A 17,839-nucleotide genomic window follows, 5' to 3' on the forward strand; every position below is an offset into this window, starting at 1 on the left:
CTGTGCCGCTGGGCTCTGGCAGCTGGATACGGAGCGGGGTGAGGCACGGGGACAAGGGTTTGCGTTGCCCCCTCTATGCAGACCCCTTGCCGTTTCCCTGGGCACCAGCCTGTTTAGGGCACTGTACGCTGATGTGGCCAGCCTGACCACAAACCCAGCACACTGGAGGACTGCGACAAGGACGGGTGTTGTTGCGTGGTGGTTGCAGCGACGCAGCCCGGACTAGTTCAGTCAACTCAGCAGCCCAAGCCGGCTTCTCTAGGCCGGGATCCACCTCAACTGCAGTTCTCACAGCGGGTCTGCCGTCGATGTTGTCGCCTTCTGCAGGACCTCCAATAATCTCCCTCTCCAGCGCGAGCTCCAGTGTCTCCTGCAGGGTGCGGGGATGCGCCAGTTGTGTCTGAATGCGCAGCTCTCTGGGTGTTATGGCACGGACGAACTGGTCCCGGGCTAGCTCACTCTGCACATCGGTGGGCATGTGGGCATATGCTCTCCTTGTCAGGGTCTCTGTCGTTAGCCAGTAAACAAAGTGGCTCACCTGGCTGTCTCTGTCGGTTAGACAGCTCTGAGCGCAAGACCCCAGGCTGATTACACTGTCCAAAACGCCGTTGAAGAGCCCCAACCAAAGCCCCATAGTCACCTCTTTTCACTTGGGCTAAGCAGCAGCAGGCATGAGAGGGCATCCTCTGTGAGGCAAAGGGCTAACTGGAGTGCTTTGTCTGTCTCTGACCAGCCCGTGGCACGTGCTAACAGTTCAAAATGGGCATGGAAGGCATCCCAGTCTGCCTTACCAGTGTATTTCGGCGTCTTCACTTGGAGCTGGCAACCACGGGCGCCGCCATCTTTGTTTACGTTCGGCGTAGCGTCACACGCGGACGATGCTCCCACGCCACTGCGCTTCTCCCCATCGGACGGGCTGAACCCAGCGTCAGCAGCTAGCCTCCTAGCCGTATGTCTCAGGCGGGCTATGTGCTCCGCCGAGTGTCCAAATTCAGTGTCACGCCGCCACACACCGTCATAAGCATTGTCCAATACCTCCTCTTTGAATTTCGGCCGAGCGTCGGTCTTTTCTCGCCGCGAAGCCATTCCGTCTGCAGGCGGGCTAGCGGCGGCTAGCGGCGCGGAAGCCTCGTTGTTTTACTTATGACACCAGTGTAGCGTCCGGCTGGACGGAAGAAGGAGGCAGGAGACGCTGTCAACGTTCCGACGCTTTAATAGCCCACCGAACACAGAACACGGTTACTGTCGGCCGTAATCACGCCAAAAACAAAACCAAAACCGACAACCACAGGCTAGGCTCGTTCCTACTCTCAGCTCCATGCGCGCTCACGAACGCCCGCTCCCAGGCACCACGCACGCTCACCTCGCTCACACGCTCGCTCCGTCCTCTATCTGTCCCGTTCACATCCATGCACACACACATACACACACATACACACACAGTAACAGCCTACTGAACATCCTGACTAACAGTGATGAAACATAACTGCAGGGTTGCTACAGTATTTCTATCTCCATCCTCCAAATACCTGCAGTTTTGTCATTGCTCAAGTTGGACAGCCTATATTTTCTCTTTTTTTAAGTTTGGATACGATTTTCTCTCGTTGTCTTTCATACACAGTGTAGTTCTTCATCTTCATTATCCAAGTCTCTATATAAATTTAGTATTTTTGAGAATCTGACTAAACCAGACTAAAAAAAAACAGAAAAACAGATCCCATTGTAGCACTCATGTATACTGAACTAAAATTAGACAGTTGCTGTGGTGGTGGGTATATTACTGAGGGTAATATTGCCTCACAGCACATTTGCAGAAATTGTTTTCTTTTTTTCATCACCTTTCAAATGACCCTCCCATGCATGAAAGAGCTCGACACCTGGCAAAGTTTCCCAACGCTGTAGATAAATCAGATGATCTGGGCTTTAATCAAGCATTTCAAGGCTTCTCCTTGCCATCTATATTTCACAGCTTTCTTCAGTTTTTAAAATAGCCGAGGTTAAAGGGAATATTAGATGTGACTTGCATAAATGTAGCATTGCCAGGTTTTATTTGTCTGCTGTGTCTTTGCATTGCTTTCACCATATCGCTCTCTGTTTCTGTCTCCATCTCTGACCTTCCCTGCCTTTCTCCAATCTGTCCTGCTCTGCTACTCTGCGATTCAGCATATCAAGGAGCCGTGGCTGGTTCAGAGCACTCGCAGACCGCCGGTAAGTTTCACGCCTGGGCCTAATTAAAAGTGTCCCCTTTCATTTTCTCTGCCACCCTTTGAAGTTCGTCCCTTCACCAGTAAACGAGGGAGGCCTGGATGACTTAGAAGACAGTGACACAACGCTTGGCGCTACCGTACGTGCTGCACCTCTTAAAAGAGAGATATGGGTGGATTGAAAGGAAGCAGTGCATTGATGGTGTTTGTTTATCACGGGAATTTATGTTTCTCTTTGGGTGTCCTGTGGATGTAAGGGTGTAAGTAAGACTATTTGTGGGAGAGCTGCTGTAGGGGATAAAACAACTTGTTTTAACTCCAAATGAGCAGAAACGACAGTCATGTATATTTTATCCGGGGACAGCAGGAGATTTATCCCATTTTGCTCCAAGCTACAGAGGATCTTATATTGGCTGTCGCACTGACCTAGATTAGCCTTCACCATGTGTGGGGATCAAGATTATTTAGCCCAAACTTGCATACATGCTCAGTATCTAATCAGGTTACGTATGTGTCCATTGGGACAAAGGAACAGCACGGCTATTCTTCCTGGAGGTTGTTTTATCAGTAAACAAACACAATGGTCACTTGCTCAAACACCTTAAACAAATTATGTTTAGGCTTATCTGACAAGGAGCTCTTGTGGCTGTGCAAAGAAGAAAAAGCAGAAGTGCAGTGAGTTGATTAATAGGTCAACAAAGTAGGTGACCCTGACATGGAAAACTGCAGTTTATTTTCGTTTTCCTACCGACTATGTTTTGGTTTGTTTTTGAAACACAGTAATCCAAAATTGCTATCTTCACCCATTTTTTTCCAAGAAGTTTTGCTGAGTATGTTTACCTTCACCTTAGGGTTACTCACACTAGATCGTCCTGCTCAAGCACAACCAGTCAAAGAGCGAGATATCCTATAAAATTAGCTATATTTCTTGTTATTGTCCACAGGTTTCGACACACAATTTTAACAGTCACATCGTTTTAGGCAACTTGAAAAGGCTTCAGAGCTCCTCTGTTAGAGCTGCAGCCAGCAATGAGTTTTGAATTTCTCAATAATCTGTTGATTAATTCATCAGTAGTTTATTTAGTCGATCGTATGTCATAAAATGGTACAACAGCAAAAAAAAACATCACAAAAAGCTGACGTCTTCACTATCCAGAACAAACAAATGACCCTACAGAGGATAAAGCAGTGTATAGAAAATGGATGGATGGATGGTTCATTTTCAAGTAATCACTTAATCAACTATAGACAAGAGACAAATTATTAGAAAAAACAACATAAAGTGTTTAATTATAGTGCGGGGCCATCATATGCTGCCAGAACAGCTTCAGTGCAATCTGCATTTATTCATCAAATCTCTTGAACTCCACTGAAGGGAAAGACCACAATTTTTCTAAAAGCTATTACCATATTTGTTTTTTGTTGTTGTTGTTGTTGTTGTTGTTTTGATGGTGGTGGTTGGTTCAAAGTCTCTCTTCTGGTGACTGCAAAAGAGACCACTTGTTTTAGGATTGAAATGTTTGTCGGTGATCTCTCAGAAGAAGTCTGTGTTACTTTGCGGTGACCTTTCCCTCTAAAATGACAAGTAGATCTGAACAAATGCCCCCCCCCATAGCCACGTGATTGTTCCCCAATTGTAGGGCTTTATTTGTCACCCCACTGTAGCTTCTCTGCCTGTGTGATTATGATTGTGATTATGATCACTGACCTCACCAACTTTGTTGCTAGATGCTGCGAAGTAAGGGTTCAGCTGTAAACTACCTTTCAACTGGGAAAACACATGAGCAATTAGACTTTAAGTTCACTGTTTAACTATAGAATCTAAAGGACTTCATTGTATTTGGAAATGATAATGAAGATTAATCTTCTCTCATTTTCTTATGCTGGAGAGATATATTCTAATTCATCTTTGATACACAGCTTTAATTTACAGCCTGGCTGTGGAAATATGCAAATTTATAAACAAGTGTTTAAGATGGGTGCATTTTGGGTGAATTCGCCCTCATTTTCACATTATAAATGTTGAAATAAAATTTTATTTGCTCATTGATTTGGCCTTGAATCATGCCTTGACTGTAAATCAGCATTTAAAATCTTGGTCAAACAGTAATGACCTCTCTGTGCCAATTTATTCCACTTTGAAATGGTTTCTAAGAGCAGGCTAAACTGCCAAGTAAAGCACACACATCTAATTAGGAGAAATGTGCAGATCATCTTTCCTTATGCAGCATACACCATTCCTTCTGTGGAAGATCTGTGCAGGAGCAATACAATGCAATACATTTCCCACACTCAGAAATGAAGTGGCAATCATTTTGAATGAAGCTTTATTAGTGTGTAATGGCATCAGGGATGCTTGCTGCGAAAATGTGCTGAAGAATCACATGCTACCGTTTTTATGCAACTGATACTTGATTATCTCATACAGAGCAGATCATATTTTTCAACACAAATTCCTCAATAAACAAAACCCCAACTGTGATAGATTGACTGTTGCCATCACTGCAATGAGGAAAGTACAGGGTTTGAATGATAGGAAGCAAATATCTAAGCAGTGTGCTTCAATAATGCCACACACATGTCTGAGGAAGCCTGGACTACTAGGCAGAACAAGATCATTAAAAGAAGCATGTCACCATCTCTCAGATTCATCCCTTAGAATAGGAGCTGACAAGACCTCGTGGCACACATACAGTATCTCTCACTTCCAGATTATATTTCTTTGGTGCTTTGACAAGTGAGGGAATGAATGGTTGCTGAAGGAATAAACTGTCAGAAATTGTTCACTTTCAAAAACCTGTCACATCTTTAGCTTTTCCACTGTCCTCCCTAGGGCACACATCTTGCAGCTGTCCTTTGTGTCAGCGCTCTCTTGGAAGAAGAACGGGATCTTTTTATATTACGGCCATGCCAGTCTCCATAAGATGGCTATTTTAGCTAGCTAAGAACATCTGGTTTGCTTTAGTTTCCCTTCCAGCTACTATTGAAAGAAAATGAGATTGGAAGAGCTTGTTACTGCTAGGTTGCAGGGGATAATAAGAAGCTGATCTCGTTGCACAAACTTGCTTGGTATTGCAGAGGCATCAGAACTTTTTTTGGCCAGATGTTTTGGCAGAACTCAGATAATGATGGAGAGAATTTTCACTTCTCATCATCAGGATTCAGCGTACTTCTTCTTGCCTGCTACTTACATCCTGCACAACCCGTGCTTTTTCCTCTCCTGATTCTTCGTCTTTTTATCTGTCGTGCTTCTTTTCGTTGTCGTGATCCAAAGGAGCACAGTTTTTACAGTAGCACCCATCCAAAATTAGCATTACTTTTTGTCAATTGTTTGTTTCCCAATGTCTTCCTGTTTACCACTAATTTCTTTATTTTGTTTCTCTACATCATCTCTCATCTGTCCCTTTTTCGTTTTATCCTCTTATCCTCACCCTTATGATGTTACCCTTCTACCTCCTCCTCCTGCCTTTCTTAGCCTTGGAGCAACAAGAAGCCCAATTTGACACTTCATTCTCACCAACCTGGGTGGAGGAGGGTGACAGCCTCAACCTGCAGTGTGCCTTCACCTCAGCTCTGCTGCCGTTCCAGCAGGATGTCAGCTGGTTCAGAGATGGTAAGTATTGTAAAGAAGAAGTCGCATGAACCTCTTTTTTTTTTTTTTTTTTTTTTTAAAAGAATCATGTTGTGGGTTTGTCAGCTTATTTTTTTCTTGATTTTCCAGGCAAACAGCTGCATCAGTCTAGCAATGTGGACATTAAAACATTTGACGACAAGGCAACCATCACTTTGAGGGCTGCACACAAGGAGCATGAAGGCGTTTACACTGCCAGACTGAGAACCTGGGATGGAATCCAGGAACACAACGCTTATGTCTACGTAAAAGGTGAAAACCAAAATGAAAAGTTCTTCTGAAGATTTTCCCAACACATTATAATCCACAGAATAATGGATCTCATATAAATGCTATCACCATATTTGAAGTTTTACTAATTGTTTAGCAAATTTAAAATACTAGATAGTTTCTGAAACATCAGGTTGTTTAGTATAGCAATGTATAATAGTAATCATTGCGTTCTACAAAAATCTGTTGAGCACACAGGTTCAAGACATTTCACAAAGTGTACTTACCAGTGTTTTGCATAGCTTACTGGGCCTGGTTCAGCAGATTGAAATTGTCCAGTTGTCATGTAGACCAAAGCTTCATTATAACAACAGATCAAATCCTGTCTCCTGCTAAAGATATGGTGGCATGGTTGAAAACCCTAAGAAAATCTTGTGTATGGTCCTTAAGAGTTGAATGAATAGTTTGACATCTAGAGATATTATGTATATTATATATATTTACCCACAGTCTTGCCACTCTTATGTCCATATGCTAAATACATCCAACATCCAATTAACTTAGCTTCAAATAAAAACTTGGAAAAGAGGGAAACAGCTTCAGTAGCTCTGATCAAAGTTAACAAAATCTACAAATCAGCATGTTTAAACCTCAATTATTAACATTATAAACAAAATAGTACCTCATTTGTTTAGTCCATACAAAAACCAACATGTAAAACTGACAAGCTGTAGTTTTACTAGGGCAATGTGACAATTTGTTGCTTTGCTTTGTGGGTCTTCGTATTTCCTAAAATAACGCACTATTCCTTTTTAGATGCAGTGTGTGGGATTTAGTGGCACCTAGTGGTGAGTTTGTGGATCACGACCAACTGGATACACTTCTGCTCACCCTCCCCTTACAAGCTTAAAACACAAAAATAACTAAACACCCTCTTTAGACTCAAAGTTTGTCCATTCTGGGCTACTGTGGAAATATGGCGGTTCAACATGGCAAGCTCTGTGGAAGAGGATCCACTCACTCTGTAGGTGTAAAGAGACCTGTTAAGGTGGCAAAAAAGACTTATTTTCAGGTGATTATACCCTGATGAAAATAAAATTAGGAATATTATACTTCTCTTTAGCCTATAGATCCCCCTAAATCCTAGACACTGGACTTGAACACAGCAATTATTTTTAATAAACAAAAATATATAGAAATATTGAGTGACTGCTTGATATTATTTACATGTTAATTGCAGTGCTTGTGTTTCAGTACTGCTGACTGTATTACTAATATTACAAACGATTTTTGACATAGCTAAATGCAAATTATGTATGTGCATTATTTATGTATATCTATTTAATTGTACATTCAACATTTACCTTTGATGATGTTCCCTAGCAACAGAGACTGCTTGTAGGTTCCGCCCACAAGCAGCCAAAAGCCTCATGAGGGACCTGTTGCAAAAGAGCAACAGAAAACAAATTTTAGCAAAGAGATAACTGTAAAAATGGACACCACTCACCCAAATCACTTCGATTACTACTCAAGACTATACTTCCTGGTGTTTCCAACAATACATTCACAAAGTGTGACATAGAATAGTTGTCTAGAAAAGTGAAGAACAGACACGCATATGGGAACTCTTTGATTTATTGGTGGGTTAATCACATGAAATTGTTAGCGTAATTTTTTTCTGGGGACAACAGAAAAAGCAGCTAATGGACATCCAAATAAATTACATTCTACCATAACTCCATTTTATGTAGGTGCAGCAATTTTCTTTACAAGTAGTTATTTGTTTTGAAATAATTATTTTCTGCCACAAATGGGCACTATGTCACATTTGCGCCCCCGCTAAAAACTATTTGTATTCCCCAGTTTTTGAATCTGCTTTCATTTCCTGTCAGCATACTACACTGATTCATACAGGTAAATTGTTCCATCAATCAAGCTGTGACGTAGAGGACTTTCTAATTTTGTTCAGTGAAGGTATTTATATTTTATAGACTGCATTCTTTCATACATTGTTTGCAGTATGCAAATTGGCCAGAGAATAGCTGACACTTGACTCATGAAACATTTAAAATCAGGGCAGCTCTGAAAGAAGGCCTAGCACGTGTACAGTACATGTTTCAATGCAACACTAGTGCTCAGTCATGTGTATTTGGCAACTTAACTGCCGTAGTGACTGTATATTACATTCTGAATTATTTATGAATTTGATATGCATGTACACCAAAAACACATTTCAGTCCGAACACACACGTGTATACCAACACTTTAATGCTAAATAAATCTCATTGCAAAACTTTCTGTAAAATTATGAATCAGGTCTCTCTCTCTCTCTCTCTCTTATTAAGGAGTTTGTGCTTTATCAGAGCTGGAGGTACTAATTAGTGAATCAGGGAACTCCTTTGCATTCGTGTTTTCTCCTTCATTTAGTCGTCATATTTGCATTAAAAATACAGGAGACAGTACAGGAGAGCAAAAACAAGTGAGAGAAGAATGAGGGTGGGTGAGGATGCAAATTTAACAAAGGACAGAGATGTGCTTGATGTTGATTTAAGTCTTTTGTGAAAAAAACATGTATTGCTAATGTCAGGAAACGGTTTTATAACATGTCACTTCTAATCACTATAATACATTTAGCATAGTGTCCTCATTTCTTTTTCTTTCTTCTCATTACATCCACTGGTTGTTGTGATCACAAGATGAATTACCTATCATGTAGGGCTGTGATTTCTCTTCTTTTTCCTTGCTGACTAAAATTGATTGGTCTATAAAATGTCAGAATATATCCATTACCTATTCACCACTTAATCCTCTCTAGCGTCGCAGGAATGCTGGAGTCTTTCCCAGCTGATTTAGGGTGAAGACAGGGGACTCACATTCACACCTACAGACATTTCAGAATTATCAGTTAATCTAAGCATGTTTTTGGACTGTGGGAGGAAACCCACGCATGTACAGGGAGAACTCCACACACAAAGATCCCAGGCCCAGGCTGGGATGCGAACCAGGGATCTTCTAGCTGTAAGGCAACAGTGCTAACCACCGAGCTACTGTGCAGCCTTGTCAAAATAGAGACAAAAAGAATTCCTATTACATTCCTATCAGCCAAGTTTGGGTAATTATTTCTTTCAACTCCAATAGCATGTATTACCTTTCACTCCAAGGCCCGAGTAATATTATCATCAAATTTTCTCATGTTTCGACAACTCATTCTCCAATTGTCTTCTGGCTTTCCAGTCGTCTCGTTAATTTTCCCTTCAGTCTGTTTCTACGCCGAGTCAGAGTTTTCATCTCAATCTTCAACTTCCCTTGTCTCTAACTGACTCATTACTCTGCGTCTGTAGATGCTTCATCTGCAGTGCTGGGAGGTCCTGCCTCTCCTCTTGCACTGCAGGTCTCCGATGTCAACAAGGACTACGTCTTCCTGACTTGGCAGCCGCCCAGCGCTGATGGAGCTTCACCCGTGGAGGGTTATTATGTGGAAAGGTGAGATTCAGTCACATCTCACATTTGTTCAGCAATTTAAATATTTCATTTGGTTCAAATGAATAACATGAAGCAAAATGGAAATTGATATTCAAAGGTTCTTCTTGACCTTGGAAAAATTACCTGGCAAAGCAATCTCAGCAGTAAGTCCATTTATTGGTTGCTCTGGAACCACTGATTCATATTTTAAATGATCTTCTTTACCAGATGATACATTTACCCTGTTATCCTGCAGCTGTAGTTAAAATTTCCTTTTTCCCCCTGAAAATTGAAAGAACTTTTCATCCTTTTTTTTTAACTTCTCCTGCAGTTTTATTGTTGAAGTGGGCGATACGAATATGTATCAAAAAACCCATTTTGTCCATTCATTTAACAAAGTCAGTGTGACTCCAGTGTTTCGAAAAAAAAAAGTGGATAATTTATCTGGTGATTTAATCTTCGCGAAAAGGTTTATTTTACATTTGGACTTGTCAGATGTTGTCAGATGTTGCAAGTCAACAATAAACCCACAGCAAGACTGTGCCGCTGGACCTCGTCTTGCTGTGTGTGTAGCTAGTGAGGAAACTGGATAGGATTGGATATTGAAATATCCATTTGGCAGAGTTCACATGAGATGGATGGTATACATGGTAATTATCGGCCCTCAACGTTATGTTAACAGCCAAGTCAAAGACTCCCAGAGGAGAACAGGTGCTGCACTTATCACCAGCACCAATCATTCAGGTTTGTTCTGTACATCTGTGTTCACATGTGTGCGTTTGAGTGTCACTATATGTGTGTATTAAGTGTGTGGAAAGAAAAAGAGGAAGTATGTTTACATTCTTGCATTTATATTCATTTGTGCATTATTGAGTGTATTTTTGTGAGAGTTTTTTTTGCCTTTTTTGTGTGTGTTCTTGCATATCTTGTTTAGTCGCTGTGGAAAGTACAACTCTTGAATGTTATTGGTTTCTGGGCCAGGAAAGGAAAATGTAAGACCTCGCAGTTCCCTAGCAACCCCCTTCTGGTTAGAAAACTCAGCTCTTTTCTGTTTTTGTTTGCTGCAAGTGGCAACAGTTTGTTGTTGATGTTGTGTAATCAGAGCTTGGGTTCTACTTTTTTTTAGGTTTTGCTCTGTGTTTGGAGGCTTATTATTTTCTCATGATGGTCTCTGGTCACAGTTCTAGGCCTTTGTATGGTACATACTAATTGTTTGTGTTGTGAAACTTAAAACGCTGTACAGACGGTTTTATATTGTTCCTCCCTGCAGACTAGTCTCACTGTGGTTCAAACATCATGTGATGGATCCTGTTTGCCTCATATTCAAATGTCTTTCTTTTTTTTATTATTACATAAATGCTGTATCTGCAGGACTCAATTATCTCTCTGTCTCTCTCTCAGATGTGACCTCGGTCAGGGTGAGTGGGTGCGCTGCAATGTGCATATTCAGAAAATGTGCCATTACCCTGTGTTTGGGCTTAAGGAAGGAACGATGTACCAGTTCAGAGTCCGTGCTGTGAACAAGGCCGGAGCAGGACGCCCCTCTAAAGCCACGGAGCCCATCCTCACCACAGACCCCCTGGAACCCACCAGGACAATGGGTACCACATTAAACACACTTTAACCAAACTTGTTAACCAAAAAGCTGTGAAATGTTACATCACATGCTTTGAGATACTCAAATAGGAGACAAATTTATAGAAAATCTACCAAACTGACTTTGGTGAATTAGCATGTTTCATCATATAATTTGTGTACAAGCAAAAACAGACCAACAGGATATTGTTATACAGTGTTGTCCAAATGGATTGGCACCACTGGACTCCTTTTACTGGTGTGGTGCTTCACTACTGATCTGATGTGCCTCAGTAAAATCTCACACCACTAACAAGTTCCTGTATTTGTCAGTGAATTAATTTAGAGTGATCATAACAGCAAATTAATAGATTCTTTTTTAATCCACAATGTCAAAGCAATGTAGCTTAACCCAAAATACAAACTGAAGTACACACTTTGCAATGCAGGTCTGTATATGCAGCACACATGTGTGGCACGCATGTAACAATCCATGTATCAGTGAGCCACACTTAACAGGAATAGGTATATTTATCTATGTTAAATACATGTCTATGTTATAATAATGTGTGTTATCTAGGAATATTACTTGATAAAGCCATGTTCGTTCTTGCAGAGGTCGTTCAGATCTCTTTGGCAATCCAAGTTCACATCTGCAGCTGTAAACGGTCATTCAGTGTGCGGAGACAGCTCCAGACTTGGCTGAGATACCCAATGGGGCAATGTTGGTTGAGAGGTTGAGTCACAGTCAAGTCTTTGCCAAAATGAAAAACAGATGGTACACTTAGTGGTCAAAAATTAACCAACTCAATCCGGACTTGATGCTGGACATTAAAAAATGTTCGTAATCTAGGAGGATTTTTACCTCCACAGTTTTGCCTTTACCTGTAGTTTTAGCAGTTTCCACAGCAGCGGTATGGCAGTGGCAGTAATAAAGGGCTGAGCAAGAAAATTTCCTGTTGCACATTGTACAGCACATTTCACACACGCAGCAGGCTTTCAAGAAAAAATATGTATGATTCAAGTAATGGGGCCTGGTGCAGCTGTTAACACCTAAGAGTGAAGCAAATACTAAAGTGGAGACAGGCTTTAGCACATTTCACTGCAATGTACTGTATATTATCCCAAACACTAACTTGCTTATTAACGCACATGCTGACAGTACATGACCACAGAGACTTCCCTGATAAATAAATCAGAAAGTGAAAAAGCAGTTTTCAAAGAAAAGTGCAAAAGATGAGTCTTGTGCCTCATTTTAGTAGTTTACAAATTAAAATGAGTGAGAGAGATGTCCACACAATACCTATTCTCTTGCATTATGATATAACACTATAAGATACATTTGGAGTTTATTCCATTAATTCTCATAATAAATCATTTCTTTGTGAGAATAGATATAGAGAATTTTTTTTTAATGTGTGGTGCAGTAAACTGCATCATAACCTGCGTTGTCCATAATAATAATGATGAAGATGTATGATCACAGTTACCAGGACTGTCCAATAAATGAACTACCTGCCTGTTTACAGCCCATTGTTGATTTGTAAATCTCAAGAAGTAGGGAAAGTCAGCTTCACACTTAAACATGTGTTTTTCTTGGGGATTATTACTGCTTGTGTGAAAAGTTGTATGAAGCCTTTTGTGGGTCCAGAGGGAGCTGTATGAAGTCTGCTTATTTGCCTCATGTTCCAAAATTTAAAAAAAGAATTAGTAAGGAGTAACTTCGTTTTGTTCCCTATTTCTCATCTCTGCTTGAGGTTAGCAGTGGGAGGCAACTCTTAGCCACCACCAGCATAGTTCCCATGTGTTTCATTAACCTTGGAAGTCAGATATCATAGCTGGGAGTGAAGTCACACCAAAGTTTACCACTTTTCAGTGGTCAGTTTATTACTGCATCTGTTTGGGGTTTTTTTGTGCTTTGTGGTTGGCGTTGATGGGATTTTTTCGACTTTCTGAGTCGAAACTCAGGGAACGCTAAAGTTAAAATTTCTGAATTTCCAGCTGAAATTGAAGACACCACCAAAACTGTTGGGGGTGAAGTTGCATGGTTGGTAGTGTAGGCACCTGGACCAGCACTACAAGGTATCAGTGTTGCATTTGTTTCCACAATCCAGACTAAAGGTCACTATGAGGTGCTTCACTGCTTCTTGGCAATGATTCTTTGAACTCTATTAGAGGGAATAACAGCCATCTTCCAAAAGATACTCCCATGTTTAGTGATTTGACAGTAGTGGTGTCACCACATATCTCCCATAGTTGTTCAGCTCAACGGAGATATGGTGATTGTGAAGGTCACAGTGTGTGATTTACATCATTTTCTTACTCATCAACCCACTAAGTGATCCCTGGTGCCTTGCATTGATACTTTTCCTTTCATTTGTTGCTCATGTTTGTTTTCACTTTAAAGAGCATTAGCACATTGTTGGTGACTCATTCCATCTGTATATTCACTTCATCTGCCTGAGTTGCCATGCTACACCTGCGAACCAGTCAGCACTAACAAAGAAAACAGATGTAGCTGTGCAGATTTAGGTGTAATTTTCAACAGCTGCAGGGTTTGCAGTCGTTTCTGTACCATGGATTGGGAGACTTTGTTTCTTTGCGTTTCATTACTTTCGACTTTTTTTCAGTTTAGTTTGAAACTTGTGAAGGGGTGCAAACGATAAAGGAGACATAATGTGGATAATGAAGTGTGTGTGCCTGTGTGTACCAGGGAGGACAGATGGACTCTGGTCAGGTGCTGTGGATCATTAAACACAGATGAAGGACAGACAGAAGGTTGACTTGCCTCCGGCCTGCTCTCCATCCTTCCACGTCACTCTCTCACCTCTTTGCGTGTCTTTGTGTCTGGCTCTCTAACCAGTAGCTGTTCCTCTAACATTAACAGTAATAGTGTTATCATGGGCTCTCATATAACTTCATTGCCCTGATGTCTCCTCCTTTCTTTATTCCTTCTGAATCCAATCTATCTCTTTCTATCTTCCTTTTTCAGTGGTCAAAGTGGATCAAGGAAGGACCATCACCATCACAAAAGATGAACTAGAAGGTGAGAGTGCGTTGTTATTTTTCAGTGTATGATTTTGCCATGGAAAAGAAAAACATAAAAAAGCCCATTTGAACATTTTCACCCTTTATTTCAAATAGCGTCTATGTTTTACTTGCACACATGGTGCTTCCTCCTCGCCTGTAGGTTGCCTCGGGCTTGTGGCTTAATGCATCTTCATATTATATTTAACAATGAGCTGCAGTAATTGTATGGCTGAGGCAATGAGCATTTGCTCCATTTACAGAAGTGAAAAGAATGAGCGGTCCCTGATGGTGTCCTGGTAAATGCACATAATGGCCTGAGGTAGTGTGAATGCCTGTGAATAGGGCTGATAACCTTGGTGATGTAACTCACAGACAGAGGGATATAAAAGGACAAGAGGAATTTGTGGTAGCCAGAAAATAAATGTTGCAAAGAGAGTGCATTCCTATTATCTTTATTCTCGTCTTTAATGGAGATTTTATAGAAGAAAACATGTATACATGTGTGAAAAAGAAGCATGATTGTGTGTATGTGTGCTTTTGTAGTAATCCAATGACAAAGAGTGCAACATAGAGTTACACTGAAGAAACTTCCATCAAAAACTGACTTTTGTTGCAATACTCATTACACACTGTTTACAATTCCAATATACACAATAATAAGTATCAGTGTTCAACTTTAATTTCAGCTTCATTTACATAGACCAAAATATACAGGACTAATTAAAATACTTTGTCACTGAAGTGTGTGACTCATAGACATTAGTAGACCCTTTGTAGCTTCCCAAATGAGGGCCTCATAGTTCTTCCTCAAAGCAATAGTTCAACACTAGCTTGGCTACAATTAAATTAAACTGATACCAGTGGATTAAGTATGGAGCTGGAACTAAGAGACAGTTAGCACAAACAGCTAGCCTAACTGAAAGCAAAAATTATGTTCGTCTAAAGCTCACTCTTTAGCAATTTGTATAGTTTTTGTTTATTCCTTGCAAAAGTAAAACTGTAAAAATAGTAAAGGGTTATTTCTAAAATCCTTCTCTGGCTGTTGGTTTAACTTCTAAAAACACGTCTGTCAAAATTACACTGACATGTAACTCGAGTAGCTCTAAAGTAACTCTTAGTAACTGTACCCCAATGCATCCTAAAGTGTGCAAAACCATGAAGTCCTTTTCCACTTATCCCTCGCCACTCACAGCACCCAGAGATGACAGGTGTGGGTCCTTAGATTTGCTACCTATAGAATCCTGGAAGTCTGAAGGCATGTTTTTCACACTGACGTTGCTACACTGCAAGATCTAGATGGTCAACTATGACACTGACTGCATATATCTTTAATTATATTTCTTGACGCATATTAAAAAAATAAAAAGCATCATATGGAAATGTTAAGAAGGTAGACAACTGGATTTTCACAGGATGGGGTCTTCAAGCACAGCAGTACAATTGCACTTAAGGGTTTAAATGAAGGTTAATTGATCAACTGGTTAGAAAGAGGGATTACAAGCAGTGAAAATTTTGAAAGGGATAAAAAGGCAGAGAGAGTGGTAAAAGAGAAATAAAAGAGAACTTTACTGGAAGGCAAATCTATAAAAGTGGGTTTTAAGAAGTGATTTAAAACAATATTATATAGATATACAAATAATATTCTAATATTTTTGTGTCTTCACTCAAAAAATACAAAACATTTTCATCTGTAGTCCAACTTTTTTAGAAGAATTTTGGTGTTGTTCTGTTCCTGTTTATTGTTTATTTGTTTTTCCATTAGGGTGTAGTTGGTGACATGACTATTTAAACTGAGGTCAGGTGACTGCCTTGACCAATCAGTTGCATTCCACTCGCTAGCCCGAAAATGGGTGTCATGGTCACGATAGTTGTTTTACTCAAACACCCTTAATGTTGACTGTCAGCACTTTAACATCATGGTTACAGCTCATAACTGGATTACAGAGCCACAAACTCAAATCCTTTATTCATGCCTCACTGGACAAGTCAACAATCCAACATCCAATAAATACTGGACATGCTAAGCTCCAAATGAGTTAATAAGCAGCTCAGAGAAAAAAAAAAAGAAAATTAGATGACAGAGTGTTTTGCATCTCTTGAATTACACTAATTAATAATATGATTGCCCCTGGAATCGCTTCAAGCCTTTCTAACCTGAGTTTTAAAGCATACTTTTTGTAACTTGTTCTTGTCTTTAAGGCAAAAGGATGTAAACTGAAATAAAATGTTAGAATGCTTTCACTAAAAGAGATAAAAATATGATACAAGTATCCCCCCTTTTAACTGAGGTAGAGTTTAGTTACACAACCACTCATGAGCCTCCTTGCTATGTGTCAGTTCAAAAGCAGGACACAAGAAGCAGCGTTGCAAAAAAAATGAAAAACAGGCTTTTACTTGAAGCTGGTTCAAAAATACGAAGTCCCAGGCAGGCAACAGAGAACACAAGGATCAGGCTGAGGTTACAAAATACAACAAACGGGTGTAAAAATTAAAGTGAAAATTGAGAATACTGGAAGGCATGGCATGAAGGACATAGGGGAAGGTGTGTGAAATACAGGTAAAGTATTCCGGCAATATACAGTGACAAAAGACCAAGGGGAAAACCACAGGCTAAATACACAGGGGACAGAGCATCACAGAGGCAGGAAAGCACAAAGACAGGATGCACAGGTAACAGAGACACACATTAATTAATACAGTTCAATAAGAAGGAAGTAAAAAGAGTGACAGTGAACACACAAAGGCAAAGGAAAGTACAGGAGATGCACTAAGAAGAGAAAGTTAAAAGACACAGCAATGACCATGAAGCTAAACAATAACATCTGTGCTCTCAATAAACCTTAAATTCTTGCCACATAGATAAATATGCCTCATTAAAAGGGCATTTTGTGGAGATATCATCACCGTTGTCCTAAGTTAGTTATATGACACTGTTATCATGATATGGCCTCTTTCATAGTCATCTGTACACAAATTCCCAACCACTGCTGCTTATAGACTGAACTGTACACACACAGAGACTTGCTGGCTCCAACATCAACAGCTCTAATTTCACTGCACTCTCTTTGCTGTGGAGTTCTTCTCTGATCCACACTGCAGCTCCACTAACTCCTCAGGGGATACAATAGAGACTCTCAGAGAGACAGACAAAACCGAACACTTCTGGCTAAATCTCAACACTTTCATTGTCCTTGAATCACTTGGAGTGTGATTGAACGTGTGCTGACTCAATCCATTTGGCTATATGTTGTCTGCTGTACTTAGGTATTAGGATTGGAGGTGAAACCGGGGCAGGAAAGTGGTGTACGTCTCACCTAACCTGCATGAGTCAGTGCCAGCAGACAGAGCATTAAACAGTTTAACAAAAAGAATAGAAAAAGCTTCATCTCTGCCAGCACTTTATGCACTTCACTTGCATTCTCGCTGACCTTATTCTAACTTACATGTTCATCTGCATCCTTCTCCTCCTCATCGCTCCTTCAGGTCAGGTCAAAGCTCCTTTCCCTCCCACAAACGTCCACACCTGCGAGGTGAGCGACACCTACGTGGTGCTGAGTTGGGCCGAGCCTGAACCCAGAGGCAGGGAGCCGCTCACCTTCTACGTGGAGCGGGTCAGTCTTTCCTCCCACACAACTACCCAGACAAACAAATATTCGTGTTACAGCCACTCTGTGGACCTTGATTTGCTGCAGTTATCCCCAAGCCTTTTACCTAGACCATAACTTGT

General features: G+C 40.6%; 1 protein-coding gene across 3 annotated transcripts in view; it reads left to right on the top strand.

Moving 5' to 3' along the window:
- myom3 (myomesin 3) overlaps positions 1-17,839 on the top strand; it is a 63,040-nt gene that overhangs the window by 21,252 nt on the left and 23,949 nt on the right. For all 3 annotated transcript variants that reach the window (XR_004847228.2, XM_023269031.3, XM_035947582.2), the window contains exons 8-14: positions 2,164-2,208; positions 5,680-5,817; positions 5,926-6,087; positions 9,387-9,528; positions 10,909-11,108; positions 14,075-14,128; positions 17,596-17,723. Coding sequence is in view for 2 of the 3 variants with exons in the window: in XM_023269031.3 (XP_023124799.3) it covers positions 2,164-2,208; positions 5,680-5,817; positions 5,926-6,087; positions 9,387-9,528; positions 10,909-11,108; positions 14,075-14,128; positions 17,596-17,723 (869 nt within the window). In the remaining variant the exon portion in view is untranslated. The remainder of the gene's footprint in view (positions 1-2,163; positions 2,209-5,679; positions 5,818-5,925; positions 6,088-9,386; positions 9,529-10,908; positions 11,109-14,074; positions 14,129-17,595; positions 17,724-17,839) is intronic.

This window comes from Amphiprion ocellaris, chromosome 9 (genome assembly GCF_022539595.1).
Source record: "Amphiprion ocellaris isolate individual 3 ecotype Okinawa chromosome 9, ASM2253959v1, whole genome shotgun sequence".
Taxonomy (NCBI): Eukaryota; Metazoa; Chordata; class Actinopteri; family Pomacentridae; genus Amphiprion; species Amphiprion ocellaris.